At 38.9% G+C, this 26,538-nt stretch overlaps 1 protein-coding gene across 1 annotated transcript in view; it reads left to right on the top strand.

Annotated features, from left to right (window-relative positions):
• The first annotated feature begins 13,200 nt into the window (after window positions 1-13,200).
• The window catches only part of KCTD8 (potassium channel tetramerization domain containing 8), a 236,492-nt gene continuing 223,154 nt past the window's right edge, over window positions 13,201-26,538 (top strand). Inside the window, exon 1 of the mRNA XM_026508817.4 lies at window positions 13,201-14,579. Coding sequence (XP_026364602.1) covers window positions 13,628-14,579 — 952 coding nt within the window. The 5' untranslated portion in view covers window positions 13,201-13,627. The remainder of the gene's footprint in view (window positions 14,580-26,538) is intronic.

Raw genomic sequence — 26,538 nt, 5'->3', positions numbered from 1 at the left:
GTTTTTCCCATTGAGAATGATATTAGCTATGGGTCTTTCATATGAGGTATGTTCTCTCTATACCTATTTTGTGGAGGGTTTTTATTAAGAATGGATGCTGTACTGTGCCAAGTGCTTTTTCTGAATCTATTGAGAAGATCATATGGTTCTCATCCTTTCTTTTATTAATGTGGTGCCTTGTGTTGATTGATTAGCAAATATGAACCACCTCTGAAGCCCAGGAACAAATTCCACTTCATCCTGGCAAATGATTCTTTTAACGTACTGTTGGATTCAATTTGCTAGGATTTTGTTGAGAATTTTTGCATCCGTGTTCATCAGTGATATTGGCCTGTAATTCTCTTTTTTTCATGGGGTCTTTATCAGTTTGTATTAGGGTAATGATGACTTCATAGAATTAGTTTGGAAGTTTTCCTTCCATTTCTATTTTTTGGAATATTTTGAGAAGAGTAGGTATTAACTCTTCTTTAAATATTTGGTAGAATTACACTGGGAAGTCATCTGGCCCTGGACTTTTTTTTGTTGGGAGAGATTACTGATTCAATTACTTTGCTGGTTATTGGTCTATTCAAGTTTTCTATTTCTTCCTGTTTCAGTTTTGAGAGCTTATATGGTTCTAGGAATTTATCTATTTCTTCTAGATTGCCCAATTTGTTGGTATATGATTTTTCATAATATTCTTTTATAATTGCTTGTATTTCTGTGGCGTTGGTTGTGATCTCTCCTCTCTCATTTATGATTTATTTATTTGTGTCCTTTCTCTTTTCTTTTTGAAATGTTGACTATGAGTTTATCAATTTTACTAATTCTTTCAGAGAACCAGCGCCTACTTTTATTGATCTGTCCTATTGTTTCTTTTGATTCTATATTATTTACTTCTGCTCTAATCTTTATTATTTCCCTTCTTCTACTGGCTTTAGTTCCATTTGTTGTTCTTTTTCTATCTCCTTTGGGGGTAAGGCTAGGTGTGTATTTGAGATTTTTCTTGCTTCTTGAGGTAGGCCTGCGTTGCTATGTACTTCCCTTTTATGACTGCTTTTGCCACATCCCAAAGGTTTTGTGACTGTCACGTTTTCATTTTCATTTGTTTCCATGTATTTTTTAATTTCTTCTTTAATTTCCTGGTTAACCCATTCATTTTTTTGTAGGATGTTCTTTAACCTCCATGTATTTGTGGTCTTTCTAAATTATTTCTTGTGGTTGACTTTAAGTTTCATAGCATTGTGGTCAGAGAATATGCATGGTATGATCTCAATCTTTTTGTGTTTGTTGAGGCCTGATTTGTGACCCAGTATGTGATCTGTTCTGGAGAATGTCCCATGTGCACTCAAAAAGAATGTGTATTCTGCTGCTTGAAGATGAAATGTTCTGAATATATCTGTTAAGTCCATCTGGTCCAGTGTGTCATTCAAAGACATTGTTTCCTAGTTGACCTTCTGCTTAGATGATCTGTCCATTGCTGTAAGTGGGATGTTAAAGTCCCCTATTATTATTGTATTATTATCAATGAAATCCTTTACGTTTGTTATTAATTATTTTATATATTAGGGTGCTCCCATGTTGGGGGCATAAATATTTACACTTGTTAGATCTTTAGAATTGTAGATCCTTTATTACGATATAGTGCCCTTCTTCGTCTCTTGTTAGAGTCTTTGGTTTAAAATCTAGTTTGAAAAAAAATCTAGTTTGATATAAGTATGGTCACTCCAGTTTTCTTTTGACATCAATTGGCATGATAAATTGTTCTCCATCCTTTCACTTTCAGTCTGTAGGTGTCTTTAGATCTGGAATGAGTCTCTTGTAAGCAGCTATAGATGGGCCTTTTTTTTTTTTTAATACATATTGATCCCCTATGTCTTTTGATTGGAGTACTGATTCCATTTACATTCAGAGTAACTATTAATAGATATGAATTTAGTGCCATTGTATCACTTGCTAAGTCATTGTTTCTGGAGATTTTCTCTGTTCCTTTCTAGTCTTTGTTGCCGTTAGTCTTTCTTTCCCACTCAGAGTCCCCTTTAATATTTCCTGCAGGGCTGGTTTAGTGGTCACAGACTCCTTTAGTTTTTGTTAGTCTGGGAAACTCTTTATCTCTCCTTCTGTTCTCAATGACAGCCTTGCAGGATAGAGCATTCTTATCTGCATATTTGTCCCATTCAGAACATTGCATATTTCCTGCCACTATCTTCTGGCCTGTCACATTTCTGTGGAAAGGTCTGCTGCTAGCCTTATTTGTCTTCCCTTGTAAGCTAGGAACTTGTTTTTCCTTGCTGCTTTTATTTTGCAAATTTTACTACAATATGTCTTGGTGTTGGCCTGTTTTTTGTTGATTTTGATGGGAGTTCTCTGTGCCTCCTTGATTTGGATGTCTGCTTCCTTCCCCCAGATTAGGGAAGTTTTCAGCTATAATTTCTTCAAACAAAACTTCTGTCCCATTTCCCTCTCTTCTTCTTCTGGGACTCCTATGATATGAATGTTTTTATGTTTTATGGAGTCACTGAGTTCCCTAAGTCTACATTCATGATCCAATATTTTTCTTTCCCTCTTCTTTTCAGCTTCATTATTTTCCATAATTTTATCTTCTGTATCACTTTTTCATTCCTCTGCTTCTTCCATCCTTGTGGTCATTACATTCAGTCAGTTTCCCATCTCAGTTACAGAATTTTTTATTTCAGCCTGACTGGTTGTTAGGTCTTTTATCTCTGTGGTAAGGGACTCCTTGGTGTTTTCTGTGCTTTTTTCAAGCCCAACTAGTATCTTTATGATTGTTGTTTTAAATCCTGAATCAGGCATATTACTAAATCTGTTTTGATTAGTTCCCTGGCTGTGACCTTCTCTTGTTCTTTTTTTTGGGATGAATTCCTCCATCTTTCATTTTGTCTAGGTGTCTGTTTTCTTTTGTGTGTTAGGAAAGCCTATTATGTTTCCTGTTCCTAAGAACAATGGCTTTATTAAGAAGAGATCATATACTGTCCAGGGCCTGGTGTTTCAGGAAGTGTTTCTTGTGTATGCTGTATGCGGTCTGCTACTGTGTTTTGGCTGTTCTTTCCCTCAGGTTGGTCCCCTGCAGAGTTTCTTCTTGCCTACAGCGGGGAGTGTTTGGCCCTTGGCCAGAGTGTGGCAAGTTTTAATTAGCTGTGCTCTGGTCTGCTTGTTAAAAGAGACCTGATGCCATTTCCACTAGAGTTGAAACTTTGTAGCACTCTATGATTAGTAGCCTTGGTGTGTGCAGGGGTTTATGTCAGTCTTATGAGGAGGAGCCTGTTGTTGTTTTGGCTCTCAATCACACTTGCCCTTGTAGAAAAGGGACCTGCAGAGCACAGGGAGGTGAGGATTTGTGTAAGGGGTTTAGGCCTCCAGTGTTGGCACCATGCTGCTTACTGGTTATTTTATGCTGAAGGACCGGGGAGAAAAATATCTCCAGCTGTCTCCTTTGTCCCCAGAGAGGGGAACTGGCACCCACTTCTGTCCAGGAAGCCCTCCCAGAAAAGCGATCTTCCCTAGTGTGTCCTAGGCATCTCCCAGGTCCCTGCCTTCACCCAGTCTATGTCCTGGCTGTTTGCCCACCTGGCAGTGCAGTGCACCTGTGTTTTGTCTTAGGCAATCTGGCTGAGTTTTAAAACTCTAAACTTTAGGGACCTGGTGTGGCACAGACCCACACTGGTCCTCTGGTGGAGGGTCTCAGCCACACTGGGACAGGTGCAGGTTTATCGCAGAAGGGTAGTCACACCAACACACTGGAGCTTGGAGTTTGGAGTAAAACTAGCAAAAAGCAGGTGTCCAGGTTAGCTGCCCTCAGAGGGTGTCTCTGCCCCTATGTTTAAAGGGCAGGGGAAGACAATGGCACCTACTGCCTCTTTTGTCCCCTAAGAGGCAATGCCTCCTCTCCCAGGTATACTCCAAGAAGGAACAACTGTCTCTCCCAGTGCATCCCAGGAGATCCTCAGATTGCCGTGATGGTTCCTGCCATCCTTCTCCACAGGAGCTCTACAGTGCCCACCAGGCTCAATACCAGCAACAGCCTGGACCTCTAAAACTCCAGTCTTTGAGTCCCAGTGGTTGTAAAAACTCACAAAAACCAACCCCTCTCATTCTCCTAGTCAATGACTTTGGAGAAGTGTTTTTCTTGTGCTATCCCCTGTGACCTCTTCTCTCTCTCTCTCTCATGCGTGTACATGTCTGTCTCTGTGATCAGGGCCCCCTCCCCTCTGACACACCCATGACCTTTTTCTCCCCAGACCAGGTCTCTACATCTCCCCCTTTGCATGATGTGGCCTCTTCTCTACCTCTATTTGTGCAGTTTGTGCTGTTGGTCCTCAGATAGGTTTCTTGGATGTTCAGAATGATTTGATATTTATCTATCTATGCTTAAGGGACAAGGCAAGCCTAGGGTCCTCCCACTATTCCACCATCTTCTTTTCTTTTCTTCTAAGGTTGCCAGTTTTCAACAGTTTTTACAAAATTTTACAAAATTTCATATGGTTCAGTCTGACCTTATAGTTTAATGAAGGTACTGTCCCAGGCTCAGACAATTAACCCTTACCAAGGACCACAGTCATTTGACAAATGTTCAGTCATCCTTTTAAAAAGTCGCAATGATAAGAGAGTCAATTTTACATGTAAATAAATATAAACTATATTTTATTATATCAAACTATCATCATTCCCATCCATGCTCTATAATTTTATAATTTTTTATAGATTACCTGGGAACATTTATTTTAAAATTTTAATTACTTCTTTTTAGATTTAAAATAGTTATCAAATATTTTGCAAACTGCAAACCTCAGACTGAAAGGACTAATTTCACAAATCCAACTAACCCTTTGTTCCCAGCAGAGACAAATATCACAGGAGAAGTATAATATTTACAATAATGTTATTTTGGATCCATTGTAACTTCCTTTGAGGAGGATCAAGTGCCTTCCAGTCATTACTTTGACATTAACAAACCTATTAAGTCGGACAAAAAGTTAAAAAGTATAGGAAATGGTTGAATTTCTGGTATGATCAGGATTTTGATAATGAAGTCAAACCCATCAGTTAATAAATAGTTACTGGTCAAAATAAATTTAAGGAAAGTTTATAATTTGGGGGAATTTCCAAGGGAAAAGTCTGACTCGTTATCAGAAATTAACATTACCTTGCCTTATATTTTAGAATCTTCTTCCAGTCAATGGGACTTTTTTTGTTGTTTAATTACAGCACAGGATAGATAAAATTTATATTATGTGTATAATATCTCTAGTTATAGACTCCTATTTTATGTTATCTGAAAGGGTTTAGAATCCATCTGGGTGAGAATATTATCCCCAATTTCCAGCCTAAAATTATTACTCAGAATGTCCTAAGGTTATGGAGAATTATTTTCTCTATTCCCCCAAGCTTTGGGGAGCTAAGCAATGTTTCAAGGAGACAGCCAGTTGGGCAAGATGAAATACTGGACCATCTGTTGCTAAATTACCCCCAACACTATGCATTCCACACACATTCAATATATTAATTATATAGCCACCTCTGAAAACATGACCTTTACATCATATAAGTTAATATGAAAATGGTTTATAAATGATTTTATTCACAAACATCTATTGATCACTTTTAATGTGCCAGGCACTATACTAAGTGCCTAGATATATGGAACCATAATCTATACAAACTGTCATTAATTTCTTTGGGTATTTAATTTAATGGAGTTTTACCATGTATCACTCTAACCTCTAATAGTGCTTCTGTAAAATTTATAATGTAGAATAAAAACTCATATCACATTATGTTAAGATAGTTAAATTGCTGAAATATACTATATAACATGTGCATCAAGCATTAATACTTTGAGTTTTCTAAATACCTCATTTGCAAAATTTTTCATTTTATAACATCATTGAAATTCTGACCACGGTTACGTAAGATTTTGGAGTGAACTAGTTTTTATACTCAGCTTTCCAACTTTCCCCAGATTCTACTGCAACTGTCAAATTTGGAGATGGTCCTTTCCATGTTACATTCAGTCTTGTTCCTACCAATGTTGACCCTGCTTTGGCAGCAAACCTTTTGCTTTTTACCTTGCAGGTGGCCACTTTCACTATGTAGGGGTATGATAGATGTGAAAGGAAAGCCAAAATTCTTCCACAAATAGAGTATATATTATTATTATTTTTCTTTTTAGAACTATTCCTCTTTGTGGGGGGGGGGTAGAAAGATGCTTCCTCATCCCTATTTCATATGTCAATGATTCCACTCAAGTGTTGAGCTAGTCTTCTGTCATTACAAGTCCCGTAATGAAATCATTTAAAAGATATGTTATCTTATCTAATCCTCAAAACAAGTTGATATTAGACTCACAAATGCTCCAGAACTATGCTGTGCAGCACAATAGCCACTGGCCACATGGGGCCATTGAGCACATCAAATATGACTAGTCCAAACTGAGATGTGTTATAAGTGTAAAATACATACCATGTTTTGAAAATTAGTTTAGAAAAAATGTAAATTATGCCATCAATACATTTTTTATAACATGTTGAAATGATAGTATTTTGGATCTATTGGGCTAAATAAAATGACATTATTAAAATAATTTCACCTACTTCATTTTTACTATTTTAATGTGGCTACTAGAATATTTCAAATTACATGTGTGGTTGACCTATTTTTATAGAACAGCCCGGTGCTCTAAAAACTGCAAAGCTCCTGGTATAGGAAAGAACTCAAGCTTTTTGCTTAGAATTACAAATAATTGAGTTTTGTTTCTTTGGTTAGTAAAACTTTCAACTTCTTGAATAAGCTAAACAGATACCGGGAAGGTTCCTGAAAACTAGAAGTGCAATTGGCCTTGATCATAGTCAAATGACTGAGCAAAGTTTAAAAAAGAGACAGAGAAAGAAAAGGGCCAAGATAAATTAAACCAATGAAGTTATATCAGTTTCCAGGATGATAAAGGGCAACAAGAGAGGGACAATAATGCTCTAGACAGGGAAGGACATGCTGGGGGTGGTGCGGAGTTGTTCTAGATGGTAGGACTCTGTTAGGGTGAGACAATTGAAAGGAAAGTGGAGCCACTAAAATCATATATAATTATAGTAATCTGGTCAGGACCTCAGATCTATCTAGTTAGGATGTAGTTCTGCTGTCACCCCTCAGAACAGTGGTGTAAAACAGACATAATAAAACAATAAATTAGGTGAACTTTATTAAACTTGAATGGGCCTGTGACTGGATCGCAGTGAGAAGTCTGTGATCTTTATTATTTCCACTGTATCCACAGGAAAACCGAAGTTTAGAGGGGTTAAGTAACTTGCTCAAATCAAAAAGCTAGCAAGAAACAAAGTTAGATTTTAACCCATTTCAACCTGACTTTATTCTATGTTCTTCTTCCCATATCAAAGAAGATACCTGCCTTTAAGTAGTTCTCAGCCTAGTGGAGAAGTATTTTATTTGTTGTTTTAAATTATAAATTATTTAATCTGGACTCAATATAACCTTTTCGGTTAGTTTGCTGTGCTTTTAGAGACAGTTTCGGCCATGTTATTTTAAAATGTGCTAGAAATGCGAAGTGATCTAGTGTAGTTTCTAGTCAGAGAAGTTTGATGTCTTACTTTTGCGCAGCAACAGACGATCTTAAGGGCCTATCTTCATGATCAAATTGGCCTGGGGAGCACCACTGGGGTCTGCAGCTTAGAGCAAAATGGCTTTGATTATAGGCATACCTCAGAGATATTGTGGGTTCTGTTCCAGACCACTGCAATAAAGCGAGTCAAATGAATTTTGCTTGATTCAGTGCATGTAAAAGTTATGTTTACACTATACTGTTGTCTATTAAGCATGCAATAGCACCATGTCTAAGAAAACCCATAGTGTATGTACCTTAATTAAAAATACTTTCTTGCTAAAATATGTTAACCATCCCCTAAGCTTTCAATGAGTCATACTCTTTTTGCTGGTGTGGGTCTCACCTCTGTGTTGATGGCTGCTAACTGATCAGGGTAATGGTTGGTGAAGGTCAGGGTGGCTGTGGGAATTTCTTTCTTTGTTTTTTTTTTTTTTTTTAAGATTTTATTTATTTATTTGGGAGAGAGAGTGAGCAAGAGAGAGAGCACAAGCTGGGGGTAGAGGCAGAGGGAGAGGGAGAAATAGACTCCCCATTGAGCAGGGAGCCCGATGTGGGGCTTGATCCCAGAACCTGAGATCATGACCTGAGCCGAAGGCAGATGCTTAACTGACTGAGCCACCCAGGTACCCTTGTGGGAATTTCTTAAAATATGACAATGAAGTTTGCCATATGGATTGATTTCCTCTTATGAACGATTTCTCTGTAGCATGCAATGAATGTTCTTTGATAACGTTTTACCTACAGTAGGGCTTTCAGAATTGGAGTCAGTCTTCTCAAACCCTGCCACTGCTTTATCAACTATGTTTACGTGATATTGTAAATTCTTGGTTACCTCTTCCACAGTCTTCACAGCATCTTCACCAGGAGTAGATTTCATCTCAAAAAACCACTTTTTTTGCTGATTCAAAAGGAGCAGGGAGCAACTCCTCATCTGTTCCAGTTATATGATGAGATTGCAGCAAATCAGTCCCATCTTCAGGCTCCACTTCTAATTCCAGTCCTCTCACTATTTTCACCACATCAGTTACTTCCTCTACTGATGTATTAAATACCTGAAAGCCATCCATGGGGATCGGAATCCCCTTCTTCCAAACTCCTGTTAATGTTGATATTTTGACCTCTTCAAATTAATCACAAATGTTCCTAATGGCATCTAGAATCCTGAATCCGTTCCAGAAGATTTTCAGATTTACTTTGCTCGGATCCATCAGAGGGATCACCATTCTGTGGCAGCTATAGCTTTATAAAAATTATTTCTTAAGTATTAAGACTTAAAAGTCAAAATGACAGTTGCCCATGGGCTGGAGAATGGATGTTGTGTCAGCAGGCATGAAAACAACATTAATGTCACTATACATCTCCATCAGAGTCCTTGGCTGACCAGGTGTATTGTCAATGAGCAATCATATATTGAAAGGAATATTTTTTCTGAACAGTAGGTCTCAACCGTGGGCTTAAAATATTCAGTAAACCATGTTGTAATCAGATATGCTGCCATCCCCGTGTTGTTTTTCCATTTATAGAGCACTCACAGGGCCCTTAAGGGCCCTAGGATTTTCAGAATGGTAAATGAGCATTGGCTTCAACTTCAATTCACCAGCTGCATTAGCCTCTAACAAGAGTCATCTTGCCTTTTGAAGCTTTGAAGCCAGGCATTGACTTCTCTTCTCTAGCTATGAAAGTCCTAGATGGCATCTTCCAATATAAGGCTGTTTTGTCTCCATTGAAAATCTGTTGTTAGTTGGACACTTCCTGAATTATCTTACCTACATCTTCTGGATCACTTGCTGCAGCTTCTACACCAGCACTTGCTGCTTCACCTTGCATTTTGATGTTATAGAGATGGCTTCTTTCCTTAAATTGCATGAACCAACCTCTGCTAGCTCCAAACTTTTCTTCTGCAGCTTCCTCACCTCCCTGCCTTCATAGAGTTGAAGAGAGTTAGGGCCTTGCTCTCGATGAGGCTTTGGCTTGGAGGAATGTTGTGGCTGGTGGGATCTTCTATCCAGACCACTCAACCTTTCTGCATATCAGTGATAAGGCTGTTCTGCTTTCTTGTCATTCATGTGCTCACTGGAGTAGCACTTTTAATTTCCTTCAAGAACTTTTCCTTTGTACTCACAACTTGGTTACCTGTTGGGCACAAGAGCCCTAGATTTTAGCTTATCTCAACTTTCAACATGCCTTCCTCACTAAGCTTAATCATTTGTAGCTTTTGATGTGAAGTGAGAGAGTGGGGCTCTTCCTTTCACATGAACACTTAAGAGGCCATTGTAGAGTTATTAACTGGCCTAATTTCGATATTGTTGTGTCTCAGCAATAGGGAGGCCAGAGGAGAGGAAGAGAGATGGCGGAATAGCTGGTCTGTGGAGCAGACAGAACATAGAGTGTTTATCAAGTTTGCCACTTCATATAGACGTGGACTGTGACACCCCAAAACAACTACAATAGTACATCAAAGATCACTGATCACAGATCACTGCAACAAATACAATAATGATGAAAAAGTTTGAAATTTTGTGAGAATTGTGAAAATGTGACACAGAGATACGAAGTGAGTAAATGCTTTTGGAAAAATGGTGCCAATAGACTTGCTCAATGCAGGGTTGCCACTAACCTTCAATTTTAAAAAATGCAGTATCTGTGAAGTGCAATAAAATGAGGTATGCCTGGATAGTATTTGGTGTTGATTGCTCAGTTCATCAGAATGATTGTTCCAATAGTGTAGATCTCTTTCATTTTCCCTTCTCTTTTAGATTGTTTTGATCAGATTCTGTTCTCACTTTTCCTAATTAGAATTTTGAAGGACCAAGTCCTACTTATCTCTGCACTCTCCTCGTATAGCCCATCGTCTAGCACAGAGTTGACGCTTTGCCATCCATTCATGATATGAACATATTTATATGCAGTAAACATTCAACAAATAGAAAATTTCTCTTATGGGCTGGGCACCATGCTGGGGATAGAATAGTGCATATGGTTATATGCCATACTTACAATTTAATGAGAGACAATGACACATCAGTGTGATAAACCCTGCCCATGTGTGAACGCAGAATGCTGTGGGAACACCTGTTTTATAAAAGGCTGAAGATTTCCAGAGAAAGTGCTATTTAAGCTGAGACCTCAGGGAAGAGATAAACAGGGAGAAAGGATTAGGGAACTGGTAGAAAAGGAAAGGCATTTCTAGCAGAAAGAAAGAAAGACATTCTGGACCTGCAGTTTGTTTAGTTTGGCCTTTGGTCTGAGGGTTTAGTTCTGGGAGGGAGTGAGAGACAGAGGCATACGGGGAGAGAAAAGATTAAGGAGAAATGTTCAATCAACATTGAAGGAATTATTTTAAGAAGCAATATATCACACAATGCAATTCATTAAGAATTTCTAAGATGATTCATTTAGAGTATGAATTTTAGACCATTTATCTTATAAGCATATTTTATGTAATTAAAAAATTAAAATGGATTTTAACCTGATAATATTGGAGACCTCATATTCATAAATACATATGCATATGTATTATATGTCCACTTCATTGCAATTCCATGGTCTGTACCATACTTATCATTAGGGATATTTCCCTTATGATAAATGGGCTTCATTAGTAGTGGTTTGAGGCATTATTATTTATTCATCTATAAAGGTTATAAAGCTCCTATTAATTCATTTTCCAGGAACTATTATTTTAAATTCTAAATAGTTTGTGCTGTTAGTTTTTAAATGAATAAGGTGAAAGTCAATTCTACTTCTTAATTAGATCAGTTTATAAATTTGGGGGGGCAATAGGCTTCTATAAGGGTGCACGAAGATGTATACTGTAAACCCAATTTCCAGTCTCAGTCTTGGCAGATATGTGCTGTGTTCCTTCATTGGTCCATTAGGTTCTCTCAGTCTCAGGTAACCTAACTTCAAAATTGATATAACATTTTCTGTGGATGTTGCTTATAATGATCAATTAATTAAATATTATTTGTAGTGCTCCAAAGAATAATGTATTATTCATAAAAATTTGAGGTTAGTCCTGTTATCTCAAATCCAGTACTTTTTTTTTTTTTTTTGGTGGATTCAGAGAAGGAATCCTTAGTAGGCATTTAGAATTAAAAAAAAGACACTAAAGTCTACACATTACTTTATCTATTAGTGCATAAAATTCATCTGTAATATTATTACAATCATTGAAACAAACTACTTTGTTCTGCAGTATACTCTTTTCACTTTTGTACTTTATAATCAATGATTCTTTATGTTTTTGAACACAAAGGATGCCCCAGGTGGATAGCCACAAGAAGGGAGATTTCTCATTTGCACTGCTATCCTAAGTAATTCTTTTTTTTTTTTTTAAGGGAGGGAAGGGCAAAGGGAGAGGGAGAATCTTAAGCAGCCTCCACACCCAGAGCCAGCCATCCAGGGGCTTGGCCATATCTCATGGCACTGAGATCATGACCCTGAGATCATGATTCTGAGATCATGACTCAGAGATCATGACCCAGAGATTATGATCTGAGCCGGGATCAAGAGTCTGTTCTTGCTGAATTGAGCCCCGCAGGCGCCCCTATCCTAACTCTTTATCACAAATACTGCTGATCTTGCAGACCGTACCTGTGCTATGTACAGGTGGAAATTAGGGTGAGCTTTAATTCATATAATTTTCATTTGTGGCCTGACTCTTGGTGTTAGAAGACTAATTAAACAAGCCATTTCTCTTGCCCTGTGGAGTTGAAAGGAAAATGGAGAGATTAACCAAGGCACTGATCAGAATTGGACAGTAGGAACGGAGAGTAAGTTTCCTCCCTGGTTGCGTCTTTTCCTCCAAAAACATTTATTAAGTATTTACTATGAATCAAATAATGAAAAGATTAAAGAAGAAAACAGTTACGGTTACGTACAATCCTTTATTAATTTTGTGAACCGAAATCAGATTTTAAAGATTCTTCAGATATACGTAGCGCATGCAGTTAAACATGCAATCATGACAATTAATTGCAATAGAGGTTCGGGCATTTCGCCCTTCACTTCAAAAACTATGGTAAAAGCGCCGCCAGAGATTCACAGCCATGTAGTCTGCAATCACCGCTCGCACGCCAACATTTGTAGTAATTTCAGATTAGGAGCCTCGCATTTTTCTTATAATCCAAACTTTCCTACCTTCTCCCTGACTCCCACCGCTCCCTACTCCACTTCCCACCTTAAAGCAAGCGTACAACCCCCCCCCCCCACCCCGGGCAAACAAACACCCTCTTCCCTCCCCAACCAAACTAATTTTACTGGGCGAAGAGGGGCGAGGAAGGTAAGGAAGAAAGGGGAGACGGAAAAGAAGGAAGGAGGGAAGGACGGACGGATGGAAGGAATGAAATGAATGAAGGAGAGACGCTGTCCTTCTCCCCCTGTGTTTTCGGTTCCCTGCCCGCTTTCCGCGCAGGCTGCGAAGTAGCATCTCCTCCAGCTCGGCCCCCGCCCCGCCCCCTAGCGTCGGAGCCCCGCAGCCAGCGGCTGGCGCCTATCTCTTTAAATGACAGCTGTGGCTCGGGTCCCAGTCCGGAGCTTGACGTCAGTGCCGCCTCCCCGGCTGCGAGGAGTAGTTAGCGCCACCGTCCGCGCTTGGGGCTGGCTGCGCGCTCGCAAGCTGCTGGGGCGGCGAGTTTTCTTTGCTCCGGCCCCTCCTCCCGCCCTCCCCGCGGGGCGCCGAGCGGCTGCCTAAGAGCCTCTCGCAAGTCTCTCTCACACTTCCCTGCCGTCACCCCAAAGGAGCAGCCGCTCCTCCTCGCGCCTCCACTGCCGCCGCGGCGCCCGCGGAGCTCTTCTCCCGCGCTTCGCTCCCCCGATGGAGCCCGGGCGCCGCCGCCGCCGCCGCTGCCCCGAGCCGTGAACCGGGACGCCCCGGCCGAAGGAACGTGCCGCCCGGCCCGAGGGCGCACCAGGCACAAGCCAAGGCCGAGGGCTGCCGACGGTGGAAGGTGCGGGCTTCGGGAAGGAGAAAGTGCTGCTCTCCCGGGTCACTTGGCCGGCGGCGGGGGGACCATGGCTTTGAAGGACACGGGCAGTGGCGGCGGCACCATCCTGCCGATTAGCGAGATGGTCTCGTCCAGCTCTCCGGGCGCGTCTGCAGCCGCCGCCCCGGGGCCCTGTGTGCCCTCGCCCTTCCCCGAGGTAGTGGAGCTCAATGTGGGAGGCCAGGTCTATGTGACCAAGCACTCGACGCTGCTCAGCGTCCCGGACAGCACTCTGGCCAGTATGTTCTCGCCCTCCAGCCCCCGGGGCGGCGCCCGACGCCGAGGAGAACTGCCCAGGGACAGCCGGGCGCGCTTCTTCATCGACCGGGACGGCTTCCTCTTCAGGTACGTGCTGGATTATCTGCGGGACAAGCAGCTCGCGCTGCCAGAGCACTTCCCCGAGAAGGAGCGGCTCCTGCGCGAGGCCGAGTACTTCCAGCTCACCGATCTCGTCAAGCTGCTGTCGCCCAAGGTCACCAAGCAGAACTCACTCAACGACGAGGGCTGCCAGAGCGACCTGGAAGACAACGTCTCCCAGGGCAGCAGCGACGCGCTGTTGCTGCGTGGGGCGGCCGCAGCCGCGCCCTCGGGCCCGGGAGCGCACGGCGGCGGCGGCGGTGCGCCGGACAAGCGCTCGGGCTTCCTCACTCTCGGCTACCGCGGCTCCTACACCACCGTGCGAGACAACCAGGCGGACGCCAAGTTCCGGCGTGTGGCGCGCATCATGGTGTGCGGGCGCATCGCGCTGGCCAAGGAGGTCTTCGGAGACACGCTCAACGAGAGCCGCGACCCTGACCGGCCGCCCGAGAAGTACACGTCCCGCTTCTACCTCAAGTTCACCTACTTGGAGCAGGCGTTCGATCGCCTGTCCGAGGCTGGCTTCCACATGGTGGCGTGTAACTCCTCGGGCACCGCCGCCTTCGTCAACCAGTACCGCGACGACAAGATCTGGAGCAGCTACACTGAGTACATCTTTTTCCGTAAGTTCCCAGTCTCCGCATTTCCCACTTCTCCCCGCCCCTTCGCCGACCCGCGGCGGGTTTGAGCCGGGTTGGAACCCACACGGGCCCAGTGTCCCGGGCGGGAGCTGGTTAACTAGTTAAGTGCGAGGGGCTTTCCCTGCACAGCCCCGTCACCCTGCAGTCAAAATTTACGGTTTCATTCCTTGTGATCTCCCTATCGATTCCCGTCTTCTTCAACTCGGAAGCACGCGGTTCCCAACCAGTCCTCTTTCTTAACTTCGTTAATTTTGCCCTCTCACCCTGCCCAGCTCTTGGAGGCGCTGGGCTCCCATCTGCGGAGGGCGGGGAAAAGACTCGAGCACAAAGCTGGGCGCATAGGTCCTCTTCCTTCTCTCTGCTTCCACGCAATTCCTGGGGGTCAATAATTTATGTGGGTCTCAGTGGTGTCCCTACAGAGGGCAGTTTGGCAAGGAGGCATTACCGCGCATGCCAGGATCATCTCCAGTTGGTGCGGGTCAGGCGCAGGAGTTTACAATTACGGGTATTTTCGGAAGGCGACAAGGAGAGAAGTGGCCACCTTGCCTCCTGAGCTCCTCACGGGGCCGGGGCGTGAGAGCAGCTGGTGGGAAAGAGGTGTCCATCGACTCATAGAAACCTGATTTCCCCCGCGCCAGTTGTCAGTAACTGCTAGGTGTTTTGAACAGCGGAGGGTGGAGGGAACGAGAGTGGATGTCTTCTGCTCTCAGGGTTGGAGATTAGGAAGGGACCTTGTGCGTGCGTGCGTGTCAGTATGTGTGTATGTGTATGTGATTGTGTTTCCTTTCTGGGCCCCTCAGGTGCAAAAGGGGGATTGAGTCCACTTTCCCAGCGGGAATGAAACGCAGTGGTTTTCTGAAATGAGAGAATGAGGGTGAGGATTTGGAAAGCATTTAGCATGGTGCTTTTTGCAGTGCGCTTCGGGTGGGGGCTCTGTGGATCAAGTTCAAGGACTACACCAAGTGTCACTGGGGCTGGGGGGATGGGACCCGCACAGTAATCAGTGCGCTTATCAAATGAGGAGGGCCACAACTAGAGAGCTATTTGGACAAATGAAAAGCCAGCTGGGATGGCAGCAGGAACATCATTTGGCAAACGTTTGTTCTTTGGCATGACACAAGAAGCTTTAAAACTTGCCTGTAGAGTTAGGGAGAATTATCATAGACAGCTTATGATAGAAACAGACCAGCTTTAATTGTATCTATTTCTTTAGGTAATTCAGTCACTGTTTGGGAACTAGACAATTTATTGCACTTTATTTTGACTGGAGAAGTGGAAAGGACTTTTTTTTTTTTTTGCACAGGTGCAAGCTTGATTGGAAGGTGCTCATTTTATGTTCTAGTAACCTTGGAGCTATGACAAAACACAGCACAGTGGGCCTTAGTGTTAGATTGTCTTTTTAAAATAGTGCTGAATTTCCTGTGAAAACCACTTCACTGAGAAACAAAGTGCTCGTTGTAGTGGTAGATAAAAATCTAATTGTCTTAATTATATCAAAGTATTATTGTTGCACAGCTTCAAGTTTGATAGAAAAGTTGCCTAAAGGAAGGTGGTATTTTATTGCTTATATAAAATTGGAATCTCTTCAATATATATTAAGTAATTAAAGCATTTTTTAGCATCACTGTTTACATTTTATCCTTTATCAATGGGACCTTTAATTAGCATTATAGCTCATAAACATTTATGTCATTCCAACATGGGTATATTTCCAAGCATTTTAGAAGATGAGATAAACTTTTGACTCTCTTATGGCTAGAGGTTTTTGTTAGAGAAGATAAGAGCATAAGTGCTCAATGGTTAAGATTCTTGCATTTTGGAATCTTTCACAGTGTTGGCCTTTCTTTTTCCCCTAGAGAGTTGTGGACTTGAACATGTTCTTACTTTGATTATGAAGAGAACACAGGTTGTCTCTAAATTATGAAAACATGCCCTTAAAATAGTTTATTGCAGTGGGAAACTCTTGCGATTTAACTAATAAGGTAATTTGAGAGATATTTGGAATTTAGGATATTTAACTTCTGGAGCCAGAAGAAGTGTTAAATAAAATAAAATATCTGTATTACAAATAACTATGTGCAGAGTACTCACATAACTAATGAACTTCATTCATAAAAGTCCTAGAACTCTAAGCAACCTAAAGCCTTCTTCATTGATTATTCCGTGGGGGAAAATACACAATCCCAGGTTAAGTAATGTTCTTCTGAAGTGGTATTCTAGTCATTGACTAACCAAATGCAATATAAAACCAATTTGTGATGTAAAATTTATCTTGAATCCTATTGTATATGCATTTATTTAATGTTTTATATAGACTGTAGCATATTTTCACAGATTATTTTGCACAGCATTTCTTTTAATATTAGTGAATGAAACCGCACTGTGCAATTTTTATATTTCCATTCCCTTCAGCTTAGGTAATAAGTATACAGAGTATAATTATTTTGTTTAACAGTCTATATTTAAGAAAACTATCGGTGCTATTCATAAAAACAAAATGAATGGATGAGCTTGTTTGTCCACTCTGTTTTAGAGGTAGAAGGAGGTCTTACTATTTTTTATTTCCCCTTTGACACAGTTTTTTCAACAAAATTTGTAATTAAATCGACTATACTTATTACATAACAAAAGTTAAAATTTAATATTGACAGCAATAATAAACTTTGTATAATATGACTTTATAATTGTAACCGCTAACATTTGTTAAGCTTTTATTATATGTCAAGCACTGGTCTAAGGACTTTACATGTATTCTCAAATACCATAAAATTGGTACTATAATAATCCCCATTATACTGGTAGGGGAATGGAGACTCAGAAGAAATAAATAATATAGCCAAGATCACACATTTGGCAAATGGCAGTGTCTGGGATTGCTGAACCGTTTGCCACTCTCTTCCCATCTGTACAGAAACTCAGGGGCACAAGGGGAGAGGAAGTAAGCTGAAATTGATGTTCCAGTATATAAACTACAGTTCTACAGTTTTCATGCCGCTAATTTCACCCACAGCCTGAACTTTAAAAGGTGTTTAAAATGACTGATACATGTTATACACTAAAATAAAGTTAATTAGAAAATTATTTTGCAATCCAATGATAGCATAATAAACTTTCAAAAGTTTGACACGACCAATTTAATCACAAGTTCTTTCTTGGAACTTGGACTTTTCAGGCCAGATTCTAGTCACCTAGGTTTGCCAGTCATACTAAAGTTAGTTTTTTTGGATCAACTCCAACAGAATTCTTTTCTGATTCAGGGCCAAGAAGTGTTTTAATGCTCTCTACTAGGACTTGAAAGTTTGGTAGTATTTTCTGACAAACACTGAGCTAGATTCATTATCTCCTTAAGTGCTTGTATCCAAGTCATTGGGTTCCAATGCTCAAGGTTATATACAGGCTATTAAACATTTAATACCAACTTCATTTGGCTGGATGGACACTTTTATCTATTTTCAGTGTTAACTCATTATTTTACCAAGTCTTTCAGATTATGCAACCTATACTAATGATATTACCATTCCATATTACTCTTTTAATATTGAAGATTGTCCTTTCTTGAAGGAAAGCAGAGTTGATTTTGGGTGGTGGTGTCTGTTAAGTGTGCTTGTGACTGTTTTTAGCTATATCTAGAAGACCAGGCATTTTATATTGCATTGTACTACATTCACAACAAATAGTTATAGGCTTGGCATGTGATATGTAAACCAGCTATAGTTAGAATAAACATTATATATATATATATATCTTTTATTTCTCACAATCAGGTGTTTACAGAATGGTAGTGCTGCTCTTACCTTAAAATGCTTCCAGTTTTGTACTCCATATGTTGGTTGAGTAATATTTGGTATGAAAGTATATATTCCTCCAGGATGCACTTGATTTTCTTTAAGTTTGGTATACATCTCTTATTGTGACGTATGAGAGTGCCAGATCTAGGAATTAATGCTATTACTGAACTTAGCTGTGAATTCTAATTTGTCTTAATGGATTTTTATATCTACTCTTTCAAATCTATTCTGATTTATTTGACTGTGGTGGGTTGAAGATAGCTAGTTGAGTTAAAAATATTCAAATAGCTATTTAGTCCTATGTTAACAGGCCTGTTGTTTCAAAGCTTTCTAACAAACATCTTTAAAAAGTTATTCTATTTAGATGCATACCTTTAAAATTTTATATTATTTTATGTTATTTTCTAATCTAAAAGTGTTTCTACTTTTATCACCAAATGTTGTATGGAAAAGAATTTTGTTAGTTATTTTTTAAAAAGATACTTCTTTTCCTCCTAAAGACTTACTAGTTATTTTTATAATTGTAATGTGAAATTTCTTTTGCAACCACATGACTGAATGACTTTTGAGTCAATAAGCAAAAGGCACAGGTAACTTTTTAAACACCAACATCCTGATTTCATGCAAATAGGTGAAGTAATAAAGCAGACAGAAAATGACAAAAACCTTGGGGTGCAAAAAGTTTGGAGGCTGTGCTATGGCATTGGCTCCTGTTTAAGGGCATTAAACTTTTATGTCTGGCATAGTACTGTCTCTAAACTTGATCTTTTTTTTTTTTTTTTTTAAGATTTATTTATTTATTTGAGGGGAGAGGGGCAAAAGGAGAGAGGGAATTTCCAGGGGACTCCACCCTGAGGTTGGAGCCTCACCTGGGGCTTGATCTCAAGACCCTGAGATCATGACCTGAGCTGAAATCGAGTTCGACACTTAACCAACTGAGCCATCCAGACGCCCTTAAACTTTATCTTTTTTTTTTTTTTTATAGGGTTATGACTTTAGCTTTCCCTGCTACCTCTACAGCTTCTATTGGTCAGTTGTTGTTCAGATTATGAGGCTGAAAGACTAAATGACATTATAAGTTTTATTGACAAAGTTCTTTTTCTTTTGTAGCTTAGATTGCCAGAACTCACAGTGTGTGTGTGTGTGTACGCATGTGAGAGTTAGTTTTAAAAAATCCCCTGGAAAAAAGAGAAATAATCTGTATGAAAATAAGCATCAATTATTATCTATTCTACTGTCATGAGTTATTAACTGGCATTAGTTAAAAATGTGAAAATGATTGTCAGCTTGTCATTTAAAAGTAGGTCTTGTTTGATTATGAAACTAATACATGCAATTTTAAGAATTTTGTAAAAGAAAAGTAAAATTTAAAAGATCACCAACGGTAACTGCTAATAAAATCTTGTTTTATTTTCTTCCAGTCTTTTTTCTAGTCATTGTTGTTGTACTATACAAATGGTTTGTATGCTTTGTTTTATTTTGTACATTTATTATACTTAATGACATTTTCCCCATGACATTAACATTTTTATTGACATCTTAGATAATAAAAGTATAATACATGTCCTTTGCCACAGACAGAATTATAAATAAATGTTGATGTTAAATATTTTCCCTGTAAGCTTGGAAAAAAGTTGATTATTTTTTCAAAATACAGACGTGTAATAAAAAGAACATTTACTGTACACCTAAATACACATCACTTATTTACTTCTCATAACATTCCTTGAGCTTGGTTCCCTGCTACTCCAGTTAGGAAACTATGATTTGAAAAGGTTAAATAACATCCCTGGGTCATAGGCCTATATGGGGCTGAGATGGAATTTGAATGGTTCTGTCTTACTTCAAAGCCCTTCCTCCTAAACATACAAAAATTATACCTGTTTCATGCAATCAATTTGACAAGTATATTTCAATGTCCACTGAGTACTTAGAACTTAGCTCTACAAGCAAAAAAAAAGGTAGTGTGAACTATATATGAATGAATCAAATATTTCTATGTTAAATTTCCATAAGAATACAGTAAATATATATTTTATGTCCTTACTTGATAAAAGGGTTAATTTTTATTGCACAAGGCTGCCATATTTATGAATGTTTTTTTAAACTAAAGAAAACAAACCATTTGACTCAATTCAGCACTTTTTTGGGGGAACAAGTAATATTTATAAGTTATAAGTTTGGTAAACTGACTTATATTTAGACAGTGCTAAGATAGTCCTATACTCCTTTTCTATAGAAAATTCATTTCCACTTTGTGTATTAGAACTCATTTTATATGTTTACATGTTCTTTTTTAGAAGGTGGCGTAATGAAGAGGCTATTTTCGTTGAAATCAATTGTGTTAATTACATATAGCCTATTGGTTCTGGATATTGGTTAATGACATTAAATTATATACTTAGTATAATTAAGTTCAAAACAGTATTAAATACCAGCTGGGTATTGAGATTGACTCTGTCTCTCTCTCTCTATATATAAAATATGTATTGTATATAAATGTGTATTTGAAGTACTTGGAAAGTAACATTTTAGGTTACCCTTCAATTTATATTTATTTCCAGGTGCGTTTTTAAGCCCTCTTTTGAATTAACTTCAGGGTATTTGAGTAAACTGTCAGCATTTAGTAGCAGGTCCTGTCCTGCAAGACACGCTGGTGGCTTTTCTAATCGAGTTCGTTCTTTTAGTAGTGAGAGGCTGTGCCGTGGGAGGTTTTGAAAGGAGTTGCCTAAAGATGAGAATAACTGTAGTCATAGGTTTTCAAAGTTACTCTAACAGGTTAAGTTGACTACTTTACAAGTTCTAAGGGTAATGGTGAAACTCTCTAGCTGCTGACTTGAATATACACGTCTTGTGCTTATCAGCTGTAAACTTCCCATCATTCACTTTTGTGTCGGAGCATTCCATGAAATCTAATTATCCTACCAGGCTAGTTGTATTTTTCACCTTCAAAAACAAAAGTAGATGAAGTATTTTATGCTGAGCTTATATTATTTATAAGTTTGTATCCTAACCCATTGGGTTTAAGTGTATTCCTTGGTATCATAGTCATGCAACACTGAGTAAGCCTTGCTGTAGAATCCTTTTGCATTTAGTCTCTGCCCTTGCCTAGGTCCAGGGTCCTTACTACATTTCCTACAATATGTAATTTCCTTTTTCTCTCTTTATTCCTTCCTTGATAGATCCCATTTTTCCTAAGTTTATTGAGCTATAATTGACATGCAACATTTAGTAAGTTTAAAGTATACAACATGTTGATTTGATACATTTATATATTGCAGTATGGTTACCATTATAGTGTTGGCCAGTACCTTAATATCATGTAATTACCATTCTTTTTTTGTGGCCAGAATGTTCAAGACCTACTTTAACAACTTTCAAGTATTTGGTACAGTATTGTTAACTATAATCACAATGCTGTGCATCAGATTCCCAGAACTTCATCATCTGATAACTGGAAGTTCGTACCCTTTGACCAACATCTCCCCATTCCCCCATCTGTCAGCCCTTGGTAACCACCATTCTATTCTGTTTCTACAAACTTTTTCTTAGAGTCCACGTATAATTGGTATCATAAGGTATTTATCTTTCTCTATCTGACTTATCTCAGCCTAATGCCCTCAAGGTGTGTCCATATTGTCACCAATGTCAGGATTTCTTTCTTTCTCTTGGCTAAATGATATTCCCTTGGATATTTACCACACCTTTTGTATCTGTTCATCCATTGACGTCCACTTAAGTTGCTTCCATATCTTGCCTGGTGTGAATAGTGCTGCAATAAACATGGGAGTGCAGATCTCTCTTTGAGATCCTGTTTTCATTTCCTTTCGCTATGTACCCAGAAGTGGCTTTGCTAGGTCATGTGATAATCTCATTTCATTTTGATCTTCTGCATTAGTCCTTGAAAATTGACACCAAGTCTTACTTTTGTGTTCTCAGCTCGCAGTGGAGTGGCTAGTACACATTAAGCACTCAACAAATATTTGTTTTTTGAAAAAGAGGGCAAATTAATGAATGAACTAGAGATGTTGGCAGTTCCATCCATTAAGGTTGTTACTGAATTAAGATTTAGTATCACTTTTATTTATTTATTCATAAGATTTTATTTATTTGAAAGAGAGAGAGAGAAAACAAACGGGGAGGAGGGGCAGAGGGTGGGGCTTGATTCCAGGACCTGTGGGGCTGGATCCCAGGATCCCTGGGATCCTGACCTGAGATGAAGGCAGCTGCTTAACTGACTGAGCCACCCAAGCATCCCTATCACTTCAATTTAAATTGAACTTATTGAGTCATTACCAGACTACACCACCATGGGACAAAGCATACAAATATGAATGAAAGAGACCTTGCATTTAAATGGGTGATCTCAGTAAACTTTGTGTAATTGTGAATTATGTTAGTAGGTATGAGTGTATTAGCAAGAGGCAGGAGTAAAGACGTGAGAAGTTGTTACACAGGCACCTATGAAGAATGAAAATAAGTAAAGTGTTAGCAAAAGTAGAGGCAGATTGGAATAATGTTATGAATGAACTTGTTAGCATTGTAAACATACACACAGATGCCCACACACGTTTATTCATATTTAAATGATATGAAGGATGTTGGTCAAATACTTTGTGCTGCAGCCTTTCTGTAACCAGATTGCTGAGTACTTGCCTTTCAGAACATCTCAGATGGAGAGTGGCTGCTATCTCCAGACATAGTCAGGCCCTATAGTGCTGTAATATAAGGTCAGAAATGATTTGACTGTACTTGTCAGTATTTCCAAAAGTGAGTATCTGGTTAACTCTATATCGCAATCTCAACTCTTAGTTTTTAAAAGGTACCTTAAAATACACTTAACAGATATTACTATTTTATGATCAGTATTGCAATTTAATTTTACTTATATTCATTAACCTTGTGTCAAGATAGTTAATAAAAATAAATCAGCTTTGCTGGCAATAACAGCACACACTTCGTGATACTGGTAGGATGCTCATTATTTCAATGTTTATTCACCAAATTTAGTCCAATGGTTGTGCAGCAGTTAAACTTAGAATGTTATTTGCACCATATTGTAAGCATTCTCCTATTAAACTCTATTTACATTGGGGGGAAAAGTAAGCTAAATACAATAATAGAATATAAATAAAAAAATATATAGTGTTGACTTCTTGTCACCAAAATGTGAGTGATTTAAGCATTCAGTTATGTTACTTCCGTTTCTTTCATGAGTTAAAATAACCAGAGTTTGAGCATAGATGGAATTCATAATATATCACTCTTTCTCATCATTTTGTATAATTAGACAGCTGTAATTTCTGTGTGAGGAGAATAGGGAGAGGAGTAGTGTGTTTAATGGCTCTCGCTCTGAAGAAGTAAAAGCCTTGAATAGTTCAGTACTTCTCCGTCAGATTCCTTGACAAATTCTGGATCTAGCTTTGATATCTTGGGAAAATAATTTAATCTCCCTCCTGAAGGAAAGGTGAGGAAACAATAATACTCAGAGGTTTGTTGTGAGGTTTAAATGAAGTAATCCATGTAAAACACTTAGAAGAATAATAGGCAGGCACAAATTAAATGCTCAATGTATGTTAGGGCCTCAGATCATGTAACTAATCCCATTTCTCTACATTATTAATTCTTAGCACCAGACTTCTTCTCTTTTGCTTTTTGAGGACATTGATAATAATACCTATTCAAATTGCTCTGAAAAGTTCCCGTCATTATTAGTGAAATTTTACAAAAAAATATTGACCTAGTAAGTATAAAATCAATGTTAAAATATTATTAAAATAAGTTTATTCTAGTTGGTTCTTCATTGCTTAGGAAAAAAAAGTGTACATTTCTAGGTTTAGTGCTGGTCACTGGTCAATTTTGACACAATTAACAAGAATACTGGTATTCGCTGGTTATTGTCTCAAACTACGGCGTGTATTTAGGCAAAGCACCTCTTAATCATACTCTATATTTCTATTTCTGGTGAATGCATTTAGCTTTGATTTTCAGCAATTTTGTGCAAGAGAACAAATTGTCACAGAGCCAGGTGGGCTCAAATATCGCTCAGAATTTGGGCACTTGGCCAAAAATTTTAGGCTAGAAATTGGATTTAAATATATATTTCCACAATTTTGAGAAAACGATGTTAGCTTTCAACTCATTAGCTCCTATTGAAACTCTGCTACACATTTTGAATATAAGTTTTTTAGTTGCTGAAAGTCCAGGTATTTGAAGAAAGCAGAGAGATCTAAAGCAGATGCTCACAGCTATTCAGAGGGAATTCTCCCAAATTTTGACCTCTTTTCTTCTGATTAGTGAAAGCTGCATCTAGGCTGTCTCTTTGCAGGTGGAGGGTAAGGATTCATACATATAATTCCAGTGATTTCTGTATTTTTAAGTTTAAGGTGTATAGTGTGTTACTTTGATACATTTATATATTGTAATATGATTGCCCATGTAGCAATATTTATCACATCACATAATTATAGTGCAATATTATTATCTGTATTCATTATATTGTGCCTTCGATCTGTATGGCTTATTTACTGCTGGTTACAGTTTGTACCCTTAAACATCATTCTCTTTGTGCTCCCCCCCCCATACAATCCCCTGGTAATCACCATTTTACTCCATTTTTTTTTTTTACAGGTTTAACTTTTTAAGATTCCACATTTGAGTGATATCATATAGTGCTTGTCTTTGTTTGACTTAACGTTGCTTAGCTTACATGCTCAAGGTCCATCCATGTTGTCACAACCAGCAGTATATTTTCCTTCCTCATGGCTAAATAATGCTACACTGTGTGTATGTACCACATTTTTCTTATTTATTTATCCATTGGTGGACATTTCCAGACATTTCCCATCTCTTGGCTATTGTGAGTAATGCTGTGATAAACATGGGCAGGGATATATCTCATCAAAATCCTGTTTTCATTTCCTTTGGGTATATACCCAGTAATGGAATTGCTGGATTGTATGGCAGATTTTTAATTCTTTGAGAAACCTCCATATTGTTATCCTTAGTAGTTGGACCAATTTACATTCCCCCAACAAGGTATAAGGGTTCCTTTCTCACCACATTCTTGCCAACACCTGTTGTCTCTTGTATTCTGGGTGATAGCCAGTTAACAGATGTGAGGTGGTATCTCATTGTGGTTTTGATTTGCATATTTCTGATGATTAGTGATGTTGAACATTTTTCATGTGCCTGTTGGCCATTTTGGTGTCTTCTTTGGAAAACTGTTCTGTCCGTTTTTAAGTAGTTCTCTTTGTTTTGGTTAAGTTAAATGAGTTCTTTACATGTTTTTGTTATTAACCCCTTTTCTAAGATATGGTTTGCGAAAATTTTCTTCCATGCAGAAGCTTTTGAGTTTGATGGAGTCCCATTTCTTGATTTTTGCTTTTGTTGTTTGTGCTTTGGGCGTCACATCCAAAATGTCATTGCCACGACCAGTATCAGTGAGCTTCTTCCCTGTGTTTTTCTTCTTTTTTTTAACATGTAAAAACATATTGAACTATAATTGAGATACAATGTTCTATTGGTTTCAGGTGTACAACATATTACTGTATATATTACAATTCTATATATTACTCAATGCTTATCACAGTAAGTGTAGTCAACATTTGTTACCATATGATGTTATAACGGTATTATTGACTATATTCCCTGTGCTGTACATTTCATCTTGGTGACTTATTTATTTTATAACTGGAAGTTTGTAACTCTTATTTTCCTTGATCTATTTTGCTCACCCCCCGCCTACATCCCCTCTGGCAACCACCAGTTTGTTCTCTGTATTTCAGACTCGGTTTTTTTGTTCATTTGTTTTGTTTATAGATTCCACATGCAAAGTGAAGTCATACGGTATTTGCCGTTCTCTGTTTGACTTATTTCACTTAGCTTAATACCCTCTAGGTCCATCCATGTTGTTCCAGATGGCAAGATCTCATTCTTTCTCATGACTGCGAAATATTCTATTGTTTATCCATTCTTGTTTATCCACATCTTGTTTATCCATTCATCTATTGATGGACTCTTGGGTTGCTTCCATATCTTGGCTTTTGTAAATAATGCATAATAAACATAGGGGTGTGTGTGTCTTTTTGAATTAGTGCTTTTATTTTCTTTGGGTAAATATCCAGTAGTAGAATCACTGGATCATATGGTAT

This window comes from Ursus arctos, unplaced genomic scaffold, assembly GCF_023065955.2.
Source record: "Ursus arctos isolate Adak ecotype North America unplaced genomic scaffold, UrsArc2.0 scaffold_9, whole genome shotgun sequence".
Taxonomy (NCBI): Eukaryota; Metazoa; Chordata; class Mammalia; order Carnivora; family Ursidae; genus Ursus; species Ursus arctos.
Note: the sequence above shows the minus strand (reverse complement) of the source record. Positions and strands in the feature narration are given on the sequence as shown.